General features: G+C 40.5%; 1 protein-coding gene across 2 annotated transcripts in view; it reads right to left on the minus strand.

The window, feature by feature from the left end:
* Positions 1-14,974, minus strand: part of LOC126335532 (E3 ubiquitin-protein ligase SMURF1) — a 187,480-nt gene that overhangs the window by 103,338 nt on the left and 69,168 nt on the right. For both annotated transcript variants that reach the window (XM_049998905.1, XM_049998906.1), the window contains exon 5: positions 14,220-14,475. In XM_049998905.1, coding sequence (XP_049854862.1) covers positions 14,220-14,475 — 256 coding nt within the window. The remainder of the gene's footprint in view (positions 1-14,219; positions 14,476-14,974) is intronic.

The following is a 14,974-nucleotide window of genomic DNA, read 5'->3' on the forward strand; positions in this document are numbered from 1 at the left end:
CGGAGCTTCAAGGAATCCTCAGAACCTTAGGCCCCCTACAAAACCTTTCACCTGACTCCATCAAACTCCTGACCCCACCGACACCTCGCACTCCTACCTTCTACCTACTTCCTAAAATTCACAAACCCATTGTAGCTGGTTACCAAGCCCCCACAGAACGTATCTCTGCCTATGTCGATCAACACCTTCAACCCATTACATGCAGTCTCCCATCCTTCATCAAAGACACCAACCACTTTCTTGAATACCTGGAATCCTTACCCAGTCTGTTACCCCCGGAAACCATCCTTGTAACCATTGATGCCACTTCCCTATACACAAATATCCCCCACGTCCAGGGCCTCGCTGCAATGGAGCACTTCCTTTCATGCCGATCACCTGCCACCCTACCTAAAACCTCTTTCCTCGTCACCTTAGCCAGCTTCATCCTGACCCACAACTTCTTCACTTTTGAAGGCCAGACATACCAACAATTAAAGGGAACAGCCATGGGTACCAGGATGGCCCCCTCGTATGCCAACCTATTTATGGGTCGCTTAGAGGAAGCCGCATTGGTTACCCAAGCCTGCCAACCCAAAGTTTGGTACAGATTTATTGACGACATCTTCATGATCTGGACTCTCAGTGAAGAACAACTCAAGAATTTCCTCTCCAACCTCAACTCCTTTGGTTCCATCAGATTCACCTGGTCCTACTCCAAATCCCATGCCACTTTCCTTGACGTTGACCTCTATCTGTCCAATGGCTAGCTTCACACATCCGTCCACATCAAACCCACCAACAAGCAACAGTACCTCCATTATTACAGCTGCCACCCATTCCATATCAAACGGTCCCTTCCCTACAGCCTAGGCCTTCTTGGCAAACGAATCTGCTCCAGTCCTGAATCCTTGAACCATTACACCAGCAACCTGAAGACAGCTTTTGCATCCCGCAACTACCCTCCCAACCTGGTACAGAAGCAAATAACCAGAGCCACTTCCTCATCCCCTCAAACCCAGAACCTCTCACAGAAGAACCCCACAAGTGCCCCACTTTTGACAGGATACTTCCCGGGACTGGATCAGACTCTGAATGTGGCTCTCCAGCAGGGATACGACTTCCTAAAATCCTGCCCTGAAATGAGATCCATCCTTCATGAAATCCTCCCCACTCCACCAAGAGTGTCTTTCCGCCGTCCACCTAATCTTCGTAACCTCTTGGTTCATCCCTATGAAATCCCCAAACCACCTTCCCTACCCTCTGGCTCCTACACTTGTAACTGCCCCCGGTGTAAAACCTGTCCTATGCACCCTCCCACCACCACCTACTCCAGTCCTGTAACCCGGAAGGTGTACACGATCAAAGGCAGAGCCACGTGGGAAAGCACCCACGTAATTTACCAACTGACCTGCCTGTTATACCGTCCGGGTTAACTGAATACTTCCCACCAACACCAACCTATCCGAACTCCGGAGATCGGAACTCGCCTTTCAGTATATCCTCTCTTCTTGATATCCGCCAGGCCTCAACCTCCGCTAATTTCAAGTTGCCGCCGCTCATACCTCACCTCTCTTTCAACAACTTCTTTGCCTCTGTACTTCTGCCTCGACTGACATCTCTGCCCGAACTCTTTGCCTACACAAATGTCTGCTTGTGTCTGTGTATGTGCGGATGGATATGTGTGTGTGTGCGAGTGTACACCTGTCCTTTTTTTCCCCCTAAGAGAAGTCTTTCTGCACGAAGAAACAGCATTTTAATTTATACACAAAATAAACATTTGCAAACTAGTCTATGAATGTCTGTTTCACATACAACTTGAAATGCCACAACTACATGGAGTAATTACTCCTAGAAAACTGGCGATGGATAAATTCTACAATGCTTCATATGAGCAGTAAAGTCATTCCTTGACTGGTGATTATTTTTTACCACTGTGTTGCAGTTAGCCTGAACGCAAAACTACTGATTGTATTAATTTCCAGTTTGATGTCAGACAGCAAATGGCAAGAGAAATATTTTTTCCCATGTTATACAATTACTAATTAACAATTTTTGGAGGGTTTCCTTTACTTTTACTGTGAAACCTTTCTTCTTACCAAATTTCATTATTGTAGATCAACAGGAAGTATCGTATGGGTTTTGATCAGTGACTGAGTATCAAAATATGTGGCATAAATGGACCTGCCAACTGACTGCACTGACTCAGAAGATAACAATTATTATACGGCTGAGGGACCATAGACTTTAGTACGTAACATAAATTTCGAATTCATATATGTAGTTGTTCCTGAGAAAAAGTGATCTTAACAGAGAGACAGTCTGAAAACAAAAGACAAAAATCTTTTTTGTGTGGTATAATTACAGTTTTTGGATATTTTTTCCTTTGGTTGCACTGTGAAACCTTCCTTTTTGCCAAATTTGATTGATTCTAGGCCAACAGGAAGTACCCTGTAGGTTTCAATGAATAAATATCAAAAGTGCTTTGACTTAGAAGCTTCAGATTTTTACACAGCCAAGGGACCATAAACCTAAGCATATTGCATAAGTTTCAACTTGATATTCAACTCCTTCATGAGGAAAAGTTTTTTTTAACAGTTGGACACACAGACAAACAACAAAGCAATCCTACAAGTTTCATTTTTACCGATTGAGGCTTGGAACTCCAAAAATTATGAAATACTCACCATAAACATGAGGCAGATGGAAAGGATAAACAGTAAGAAATTTTTGGATGGAGCAATATATAAAATAAGGGAAAGGCAACTACTCGTCTTAGTGGACTGACATGTGCAGCACAAAGAGACACACCATTTCTGTGCTCCACACATAAATCGCCTACAGGTAAGTGATTGCTTTTTCCTTGTTTTACAAACAGTAAGAAATGTACAATGTAAATGAAATGTGTGGTGGAAATGTAGGAAGAACATTCAAAACAGAGGAAAGAAGTATGTTACATACTGAGACAAAATTAAACCAAAATTAAGATTAGGAAAGACAGCAAGCTAAATTAGCAGAGGAGGAGGAGCTGAATGCAGGAAGGTAAAAAGAAAAAGAGAACTGTGAATGCTAGTAGACACTGAATGAGTAATGATTAAAGAGTTAATGAGAAAAAGGTGCTAACACCCCACTCTAAGACACATGCACCCTCTACATAGGTTGAACACAGATTCTTAATTGTCCAGAATTCAGCTCAGGTCACAACACTGTGGCTCTTTCCACCTTTCGAGGGAGTCTTAAACCAGTCTGTTCTATCTAGTGTCAATAGGTGGAAGGTAAAGAATTTTAGTGACCCAAGATGGGGGGAAAAAAGTATGTATGTATGTATGAAGGTCAGCACTGTGCAGAAGGAGGAAGAGCAATTCCATGCATATGGAGAAGAAATCTGGCCGCTAATGGTGCAACACCACAGCAATGACAACTACCAAAAAGTCTTGTGCATTGCTTTCTTGCAGTGGAGTATAGGCCAGCCACACTAGACCACCTGGGCCCCTGCCAACTGGAACGAGAGGGGGCCTGCTCATAATCACAGCACTGGAGGCTGCAGTTACCCAAGACATCAGCTAACATGGTAACAGGCTGCTGATATTGCCTGCTGCTTTCACCACAGGCAAACTACATAAACAAGGTATTAAGGAAGTCCTCTATGAGGCTAGTGGCAATCTATCCTTTTCATAATATGGTAATTAAAGAACAAGAATGATTATGTTCATACAAAACTTTTCAGTCTCATTATCTGACAACTAAACATCCTAACTTCTTTTTTATTCATAGCACATATTGAAGCAATTAATTTATTAAAAATAGGTGCCATTTTCCACTTCTGCTGTAATAATTTTATTAGTTCACAACTAGTTTCAAGCTGTCATATCATAAGTAAACACCAATGGAAGACACAAATTTAAAAAAAAAACACTACCATTTCAATACATATCTCATAGCTTTCTATCGCAGAATCCCAAAAACACTTGAGAAAGTTCCTTTGCTCCAAGTAATTAAATTTTTGAATGGTGGGCTACATGTGGTTCCCAAGTCGTGCAGCGGCCGTAAACCACAAAATTACCAAATATGCAGCAACCAGTTGCAAAATCATGTTTTATTTATTCACTTTTGCAAATTGATTGCAACTGATTAACAGCCATCATCGGTGCTTTCAACCAATATGTGCCCTGAGTAGTAATACTGTCTTAAGCAGAGGTCAAACAAAGTCTGACAGTATTACTACTCAGAGCACATATTGGTTGAAAGCACCGATGATGGCTGTTAAACAGTTGAAATTGATTTGCAAAAGTGAATAAATAAAACATGATTTTGTGACTGGTTGCTGCAGTTTTGGTAATTTAATTAAATATTGCAACAGTCTCTAACATAGTATTGAGTAGCATTTAAGAGTGTGTGTGTGTGTGTGTGTGTGTGTGTGTGTGTGTGTGTGGTCCTCTTTCTACAGCAGTTACTGCACTGTGTAGAATGTCTCCATTACTATTCAGTGTTGATTCACAGTATCAATGAGCAGATCCTTAATAATGACTGGGCAAATAATTCCAAGTACATTGTAATGTAGGAAGTATTCAAGGAGTGGACCATTTCCAAAGCATGATTCTGCTCTGTAGGAGGAGTTTAATGAACATGCTATTGATGTAAATGAACTTAGTACATCAAATTCAACAGTTCAAGTTATAGAAAAAGCCCTAAGAAGTTGTTACATTATAAATGGTGACCATGCTGTCAGGGCTTGTCTGACTGATTAGTCATGAATATTTGCCTTGAACCTGCAGAGGAAATATCTCAAGACCAAAATATTGAACAAAAAATTACCTACATAAGTCATAACAGTAACTATTAGAAATAGAATAGAGTGAAGTAAGACACTTGCACCCTCTACATAGGTTGATGTAATGGAAAGTGACAGGAGCCAGTTGACTGATGACTGGCAGTCAACTGACTAGTACAGATCCATAACTGATAGCTCTACGTCAACAGTTACTAAATGCAACAAGATCAATGAATTCTAAACTGGATAATAATAAAGAATATCTAGGGTCCAAAAGAGAAACAATAATTATGACATTAGGTAATTTTGAATCAAAGATAAATACTTTGCAATCAGAAATGGGTGTATGAAAGAACAGGTGGAAAGCAGGTTTACAGTAACTAAAATGCTTAACACCCAAACAGGTACAGAGGCCATCAGGAAAGACATTAAGAAAACAAATAAATGAATGACAGAACTACAGGAAAGGGCAGAGAATCAATGTAAGGATATATTAGGGGAATTAATGAAGAATAAATGTGAAATCGATCAGGTGAGATCAAGTAACAGGCACTAATCTCGAATTAAATGTGAACAGGAGATATTGCCAGATTAACTTCATCTACTGGTGATGGGCAGAAAATCTGATCCACAAGGAGATATTCAGCCTGTGGTATTTATACAGGATGAATCACCTACAACTTGCACCACAAATAATGCATAAAGGGAAAGTGCTGTTGATGTGTGGGTTTCACAGAAGGTATTGGTAGTCAGGGCATGTTTTGGTAGCCAATAAACAGATTGTAATAATACTTATAAAGGGTACATTTTGTGCAAAAGTATACGTTTTAAAATGGACCAATGCCTATTGACATTAACAAACTAAAAGGGCAAATTACAATGTCAGGGGTGTTTGTTGCAGGATTGTAGTGAAAGACATTTACGAGATATCATATTTTGAAAAATTGCCTCACTTTGTGCCATTCAACCTGTATAGTTCCTAGGTACAATGTTGTTATGTTTCCATACAGTGTGCTTGTGTGTTCCTTGAATGCACTGTGACTCGCTAGTCAGTCTGTGGCAGTCCAAGCAGTAGATATTGAGTGTACACTGGCTTTACCAACACAGTTTGTTCTTGTACAGTGTATGTGACAAGATATCCCAATAGATGTCAACCATCTTGGAAATTATTTTTCAGTCTCTTCAGTTATGAGAAAGTGATAGTGTAATAAATACACAATGTAACAGAAGGAAACAAGTGGTGACAGAAGACGGAGAAATTAAGTTCTTGCTGGTTTTGCAGTTGATCCACAAGTTAGCTCCTGCACAATCGCACACAGAATTGGCAAGAGTCAGGCAAGTGCCCTATGCATTCTCAATCGATACAGGTTCCATCCCTACCACATCTCTCTCCATCAAGAGGTGCATGGAAATAATTACAAGAATCATGTTAACTTCTGTATATAAGCAATAAGACAGGATGCTCCTGATGTAACATTTATCTTGTTTAATGATGAAGCCACATTTACCAATTATGGCCAGGTAATATGCCGAAAAATGCACTATTGATCTGTTGACAACTCCATTGGCTTCGTCAGGTGGAACATCGGCATCCATGGAGTGTACACATGTTGTGTGAGATAGTGAAGCATCAGATCATGGGCCACGTTTCATAGATGGAACTCTGAATACGCACAAGTGTCACAGCCTCGTAACAGACCATCTTCCATGGATGCTAGATGTTCCTCTGCAGACTAGGAGGAATCTATAGCACCAACACAATGGCTGTCAAGCCCATAGTGCATGAAGTATTACAGTATGTCTTCACAAATTGTTTCCAAATTGCTGGGTTTGACACAGAAAACCTGTACTTGGCTGGTTCATACCCCAGATATGATGCCAGAAGACTTTTTCTGTGGGGAAACTTGACATATGATAAAACTTCCTGGCACATTAAAACTGTGTGCCCGACCGAGACTCGAACTCGTGACCTTTGCCTTTCGCGGGCAAGTGCTCTACCATCTGAGAAACCGAAGCTCGACTCACGCCCGGTCCTCACAGCTTTACTTCTGTCAGTACCTCGTCTCCTACCTTCCAAACTTTACAGAAGCTCTCCCACGAACCTTGCAGAACTAGCACTCCTGAAAGAAAGGATACTGCGGAGACATGGCTTAGCCACAGCCACACATGCTGTCAAATGCTGTCAACAAGGACATACCAACTACACCCGACAATATGCAATGATTTATTGCTGCAATTTGCTTAGACATCTCCACTGAAATGTTAGTATATGTGCAGCAGTCGTTCCATACCAGTCTGTAAGCATGTATTTCTGCTGCCGGTGGTTCATTCTGAAACAACCTGTGATGCTCAATTGTCCCATAACTCATCAGAATCCACATAACTAGTGTATGCAGTTGTGTTGTTCCTTAGTGTGTGCTACCACAGATATTGTACAAGTGCCAGTGTGGGAACTTTTCAAAATATGGTGTCTTGTAAACGACTTGCACTATAATCTAGCAACAACCACTACTGATATTATAGTTTACTATGCTTTTAATTTATTAATGCCAATAGTGGCTGCTCCACTTTAAAAAGTGTACATTTGCGCAAAAATACACTTTCTAAGTATTATAACAATCTGTTTATCAACATACACCCCTGATTACCAACCCATTCTCTGAAAAGCACAAATCAACAGCACTTTCCATTTCTGCAATATTTGCAGAGCAAGTTCATTCTGTGCTTGAGCACAAGATTTGTTTGCCAGAAGGGTGCATAGAAATAGGAAAAATCAGACTAGAGGAACAACACCTGGTAGGAGAGGCACAAGGATGGGCAGTCAAGGTGCTGGTCAGATGTGATACATTTGATGAATTCATGATAAGGTTTTGATCCAATTACTAATCTGTGGAGAAGCAAAGAGAAAAATGAATGGATTTTATAGATGCTTCAGAATATAAAAGGAACTTTAGATAGGCCATGTAAGAATGTTGTGAAAGGTTGTGTAGGATATTAGAATACCTCGAAAAACCTGTCAGTGAAGAAGTTATTATCTGTTGTCTATGTAAGAAGCTCCCAACGAAGTACCGAAGTACGTGAGCATCACTGACTGCAATGCACAGCAATTTTTGAGCTATGTAAATGAAGTCAATGGCTGGTATGGGTGAGTGCATGTTGAGTTCCACGAGAAAGTGGAATACTGAGGAACGTTACACCTACTTATGAATACAGGATGCGAGCTACCACTACAAATCATGGATATGATGCTAGAGGCAGAGCTAGAATTGGTCTCCATCAAAATAGTAGGTCTTGCTCAGCAAATGGGAAGCAGGCTCAGATCCAGAAACAAGGAGACAACCGGGTTTGAATCATGAAAGCTGAAGGTACGGCGCAGCTTACACATGTAGGTGGATGGGATAAACCTTGTACCTGAGTCACAGTAGGTGGATGGGATAAACCTTGTACCTGAGTCACAAAGACAGGCAGACTGCAAAATAATATGTATCAGTATGAAGGAGAAAAAGCCAATAAATACAAGCACAGGAAATTTTATTCAGTACGAAGACATTTGGACAGTTGGGCTTGATAAAGTGGAAAGACGGAATATAAGGGAGACTGAAGCACATATAACATTGGATGTTGTGAACAATGAAAGGCAAATGCACCCAGGAGGAAGTTCTGCAGAACAGGGGGGCGGGGGTAAGCTGTGTACCACTGCAGACGATTTAGTGGAGAACTGAGGAGGAGAAAAGGGAGCAGAGAAGAAAGTGAAAAGGAGAAATAAGATAGACGATTCAAATTTAGGAGAAGTATATAACTGTTATGATGTTTCAAGTACTGAGAAGTACGATAGTAAGTTGGAAGAGGAATTTGACATTGAGGATGACGAGAAATATTTAGAGAGAGAAGGGCCATAGTCCATAAGCTTGCAACACAGCCAGAGCAGAAGAGCTTTCGAGAGAAATAACTAGTAATGATGAAAGTAGGTTCAACAATATGCAACAAAAATATATATATACAACCAATGGGAGATAATAATACAAATAAATATGACTGCCAGGGAGTGGAATGATGTAGAATTAGTGAGCTATATGTCTATAAAGAAAGGGAGAAAAAAGTACCGTAGCCAGCAGCTGAGGAGAAATGAATGCCCAAGTGAAGGAGTCCAGAAATGGGACTGAAGGTTGGACATTATTTCATAAGGGAAGAGAACTAACTAAAAGTTAACTAACTAAACCACACTGTCAAAGATGTTTGTTACTGTATGTTTCTGCTTCAGTCTAGACGTGTTACTTCTCTTCCAATGTTGTTTGCAAACATTGTAACTTCTTTTGTGACAATACTCAGTAAATGTCTGAAGATGGCCTTATAAGACGAAAACCGGTTAACACAATAAAAGTGATATTGTAGAACAAAAGCAAACTGGTGCTTTTAATTTATTATAATGTTGTTCTACCAAAAACTTATGGAAGATTCTGTTAACATGATAACTAAAAGTTTATTCATTAGTAACTAACATAAATGGTGACCATCCACATGGTAGTAAATAGGATAGAATGAAACAGTTCGCAAAAGCAGTACGGGTTAGAAGAAAGAGAGAGCGACTGAAGGGAATTTCTTGGAAGAGGAAGTAAATTCAAAAAAATATGAGGGTGGGGGAATCTTTAATCAAAGTGAAGATTTTTAACAGTGTAGAAAAGGGTCAACTGATACTGGAAAAGAAGTAAGTTCCATTTCCGAGTGTATGTATTAACAGGTTAGAGAACAGGATAAAGTTGCGTAAATATTTGTAATTGGAGTAAAGACAGTGGAAGCCACTGACAAATTGAGTAAACCTATTAAGAAAAAACGATATGTGGTTTTTTTATATACAGCACATGTTGCTGAAACAAGAACTTATGTCATCGTTGAGTAAACATCTGATTTTCTGTATACATTGCTTAACTAAATAATGCATAGAAATTAACAACAATGGAAAGACCTGGGTGGAATAAAACATAAAATATGGGAAAGGTGACCATTCAGCTATAAGGGTTGGAAAGAAATATGGAAATATCACGAGAAACACTTATTTGAACATGAATACAAATGCCAGCCAGCCTGCAAGTTGTGCTGTTGTATATGACCATGAATGGCAACTGTGCAATGTCCTCTATAGGATGCAAGTGTCGATCATTGTCAGAACAGTGTTTTCTGTGCTTGTGAGAACATGGTGTTGGAGCTATGTGAATTTGAACTTGGGCAACTTGTTGGTGTTCATATGGATGGTGCTTCCTTAACCAACATAGCTGAAGTACTTGGTGTTTCAAGAGACACTATATTGAAGATTTATACTGCATACAGGGAAAGTGGAAGAACATCGCTATGTCACAACATGGACAAATGTGTGTCCTGAGTAATAATGACAGATGGTCACTGAAAAGAAAAGTGATGAAAATAAGGCGACACCAGCTGCAAAAAGTCACTGCAGAACTGAATCCAGCACTCACAAATCGTGTCAGCACCAAAACAACACTAAAGGAGCTCCAGAAATTGCAGGGTGAGCTGGAATTCCAAAACCAGTCAACACTGGTGCAAGTACCCACACCATGAAAATGTGCTGAAGCCATAAAAATCTGGGATTATGGAAGGAAGCCATTTAGCAGGATGACTTGTTTCACACTGTTTCCAACTTCTGATTGGATTTTGTATCTTCAAAGAAAAAAAAAAAGTTATTGCTTTCAGATCTAGGAGCCAATTCCCAGCAAAATAGCAACAAATGATAAGAAAATACAAAGAGTAAACTAGTGCCAAATCGTAGTAAATACTATCAAATTTATGACAGAAAAGGAGATACAAAGAAAGCTGCTGCTGTTGTCGTCTTCAGTCCTGAGACTGGTTTGATGCAGCTCTCCATGCTACTCTATCCTGTGCAAGCTTCTTCATCTCCCAGTACCTACTGCAACCTACATCCTTCTGAATCTGCTTAGTGTATTCATCTCTTGGTCTCCCTCTATGATTTTTACCCTCCAAGCTGCCCTCCAATACTAAATTGGTGATCCCTTGATGCCTCAGAACATGTCCTACCAACCGATCACTTCTTCTAGTCAAGTTGTGCCACAAACTCCTCTTATCCCCAATTCTGTTCAATACCTCCTCATTAGTTATGTGACCTACCCACCTAATCTTCAGCAAACTTCTGTAGCACCACATTTCGAAAGCTTCTATTCTCTTCTTGTCCAAACTAGTTATCGTCCATGTTTCACTTCCATACATGGCTACACTCCATACAAATACTTTCAGAAATGACTTCCTGACACTTAAATCTATACTCGATGTTAAGAAATTTCTCTTCTTCAGAAACGCTTTCCTTGCCATTGCCAGTCTACATTTTATATCCTCTCTACTTTGACCATCATCAGTTATTTTGCTTCCCAAATAGCTAAACTCCTTTACTACTTTAAGAGTCTCATTTCCTAATCTAATTCCCTCAGCATCACCCGACTTAATTCGACTACATTCCATTATTCTCGTTTTGCTTTTGTTTATGTTCATCTTATATCCTCCTTTCAAGACACTGTCCATTCCGTTCAAAAGAAAGCTAAAAGATTTAATTGTGTTAACAGAACAATGTGTAAAACATTCAGAACTGAAGTAAGAGATGAAACGCTACCAAAGTTCCACAAAACAATGTCAGTGCAGACTGACATTTGGGAGTGAATCACTGCCTATAACAAAAATAAATCAATAAAGAATAAAACCACTGCACACTGGAGATATGACTACTCAGAAGTGTAGCTTGGTGCACACTGACAGGAGGATGGTTGCTGACATCAGTGAAGATCAGGGAACGAAAAGATTAAATGAGCGGAGTAAGGAATGCAGGAATGACTAAATGGACAATGTCACAAGAATGGAAGATGACAGGATACATGAAATAATTATGAATTATTACCCAGTGGGCGTAATGTCTTTAGGAAGACCGAGGAAAACATGGAATGGAAAGATCAATAATTTCAGTAAAGAGGAGATGTAACAAGACAAATGCCTGATACATTCAGAAAAAAGGAGAAGACATTTCATATTAAAAATGATTTTTTTAAAGTAACAGTGATGTAATAAGTTTTGAAGTTAAATATATGATCCTGGTCCAGTGTAAGAGGTGTCCTGAAAGCATTAATCTTGTCAGGTTAAAATAAATAAGAGTAAAGAACAGGAAGATGGGCGGCGGGGGGGAGGGGGGGGGAGGGGGGGGGAGGGGGGGAGGGGGGGGGGCATGGTGGTGGGGAGGTCCAGGAGGCATTGTGTTTGATGAGGCACCAGTACTGCTGCCAACATGTCTCATTCCACACCCCATATCAGAATCGTGACACATTTGGGACAACAACAGGGGAATAAGATACATACAGGAAAAAGAGAAATGGAATGGCACGAAAGACCAGACAAAACACAGGGAAATGGAGGAGGTGGGAACCTGGCTGCTTGGAAGCAAGGCCGGAGATCTCCTAAACCTAAGCCAATGCTAACCAAGGGACTCCAATTCCACAAGGAAATTCAGGTACGTAAATCTGGGAGGATAAACCACTTTCATGGAGAAAACCTAGGTCAGACATAACCATGCACGGGTTGTCCACTAACACCCATGACAAGGAGAGTGGGAGGGGATGTTTAGTGTGAAGGGCCAAAAGTGAAAGGGGGAGGGCAGGAGGGGACAATCCAGCAAAATATGGGGAAGTGGCTCATTACAGAGTAAAAGGGCATGGGTCCATCTAATCTGGTACGATCGATAAGGAAATGCTAAAGGATGGTTTATTTCCACTATGAAAGGTGGAGGGCAGAACACCACGTGGTGGGAGTCTCCATAATAGCGAAGAGTTCATTAGACAGGCCGTTGACTAAACGAAAAGGAATTTGACATGAAGCAGCAAATCTGTTCCAAAGGGGTCATGGAGAAGGATGAGGGGGAGGGGGGAGGGGGGCGGGGGGATGTAGGTGGCTGCTCCCCTAGTTACAATCAGCAGGCTCATTACTTGGGAACCCAAATGAAATCATTAGCAGCACAATCAGCTGTTTTGTTTTGTTTTGTTTTAGGGTGCAAAAACAGCTGGGATCATAAGTGTCCAAGTCAAAACTATAGAACAGGAAGACACAGAGGAGTTAAGAAATGACTACATACACGTCAATCCAAATTGACATAAGAGAAGACAGCTAAAACCAGGAACATGGAGAAAGGGCTAAAAGAGACAATATATAGAAACAGAGGTTCAAAACTAAAAATTAAATGGCTTTTGCCACGCTGCTTTGATAGCTAAAAAGTAAAACACAGTCGACAGCATGTGCGTCATTTGCTAAAACAGCCAATAACTCAGATGGCAAACCCAAGTGCGAATGGAAACGGTTAAAAAATGGGCATTCCATCAGAAAGTGGCAGACAGTTAAAACTTGAGTGCAATGTGTACGAAATGGTGGGGGGAGCACCACTTATCAAATGATGATGACTAAAAAGGCATTATCCAATACCCAACCTAGTTAAAATGACCTCTTCCGGGTGGGAGAGCCAAGAGGAGGTCGTCCAAGCCACTGGAAGAGACTTAATATGCCAGAGCTTATTCCCATGAAGGGAGGATCAATGATGATGCCAAAGAGACACCACCTTCTGAGACAGCTACACAGAGGTCATTGGAGGGAATATCGGAACTAGCGGGCTGAGGTACGAGGACTGCAGCCTTGGCAGCAGTGTCAGCAGCCTCGTTTCATGGCAGACTGACATGACGAGGGACCCACATGAACATCACAGTGGCTCCACCAAAAGCGAGCAAACTTGTGACAGTGTTCCTGGACGTGCTGCACTAACGGATGAGCAATGTATGGCACACAAAAACTTTGAAGGGCGCTGAGTGATTCTGCGCAGAGAACACAATTGAAAATTCTGTGTCGCCGGATGTACTCCATGGTCTGATATAGGGAGAAGAGCTCAGCTGTAAATACTGAGCAGTGTGCCAGACGCCGATACTGAAAGATGTGGACATCAACTCAATGTAATTCTCGAAGTGTTTCAAAAATGTGATACAATTTTGCTCATTTTAGTAAATCTGGTTAATATAACAGCGTCTATATCTCCCATGGTTTGATGACTGAACTGTAATTAATATTGGGTTCATGTTTCTATTGTGATTATGTCCCATATGATTTGTGAAAATATTTTTATATATCAGAATAATTCTTAATACTTTGGACCACTTTTTCACCTTCACATTTCCCATGAAATACTCCTATCCTGTGATATGTAATTTTTTTCTTTTTTTTAACGCTGAAGCATATTAGCCTGAATCTTCCACAAAGATTATTTTTGAGAGGCCCCTGCGTCCTTGAGATTTATGTTGAAACTTGTCAAAATCAGTGGGATGTACGATCTAACATCACCTTTTAAATATTACACAAAATATGAGACTAGAACAGAAATTTTAATAAACAAAATTTGTCCTTGGAGACGTCACCACCAAATTACCTTGTTGGCCTAAACCACTGAGTAGTTTTGGTGTGATGATTTACGTAATAAAGCCAACCGTCAGAAGTTCTTCGCTCTTCCCATCCCTCGGGGAGGTCCTCAGGACAACTGAGGTCTCCCAGAGGATCCACAACAGCATTGTGGCCCCCACCTGCGACACCACTGTGGCCATCACGGGAGAGCAAAGAAACTACAATTTGACCTTTCACTGGATCAGGACTGTCTAAGCTTAACTTGCACAAATCCAAGCGCTGATCTGCAACAATTATACAACACAAACATATAACTGACAATATTTAATAACATAATAGCATAAAGTCAAACAAGTTTTTTATCCCATATATTACTTCATAAAGTAGGTTCTCGGCATCTTCAATTGTACTACCACTGTGATAACTACTATAATGTGCAAGTTTTCAAAGGGAGTTTCTGCCTTTCAACGTAAAATTTGAGAACTTTCAGTTGAAAATTACTTATGACGGTCAGATCTCAACTACATTACCACGACACTACAGAAATGAGATTACCCACTTTACTGTGGAACTATTTGTCATGGTGTATTAGTGTAGGACCATTTCTCAACCTTAAATTGTGGCCTTACACAGTGACAACTCATCGTAATTGATAAATGTGAGAAGCAGTCGACATGAAATTTATTACACTTGCGACTGCCCTCTTCAGAAAAAGGAGGGAGTCTACATACTGTAATATTTTGAGCAATGGAAGGACTGACTGCAGTACTGCTCATCCACTGG

The sequence above is a fragment of the Schistocerca gregaria genome, chromosome 2, assembly GCF_023897955.1.
Source record: "Schistocerca gregaria isolate iqSchGreg1 chromosome 2, iqSchGreg1.2, whole genome shotgun sequence".
Lineage (NCBI taxonomy): Eukaryota > Metazoa > Arthropoda > Insecta > Orthoptera > Acrididae > Schistocerca > Schistocerca gregaria.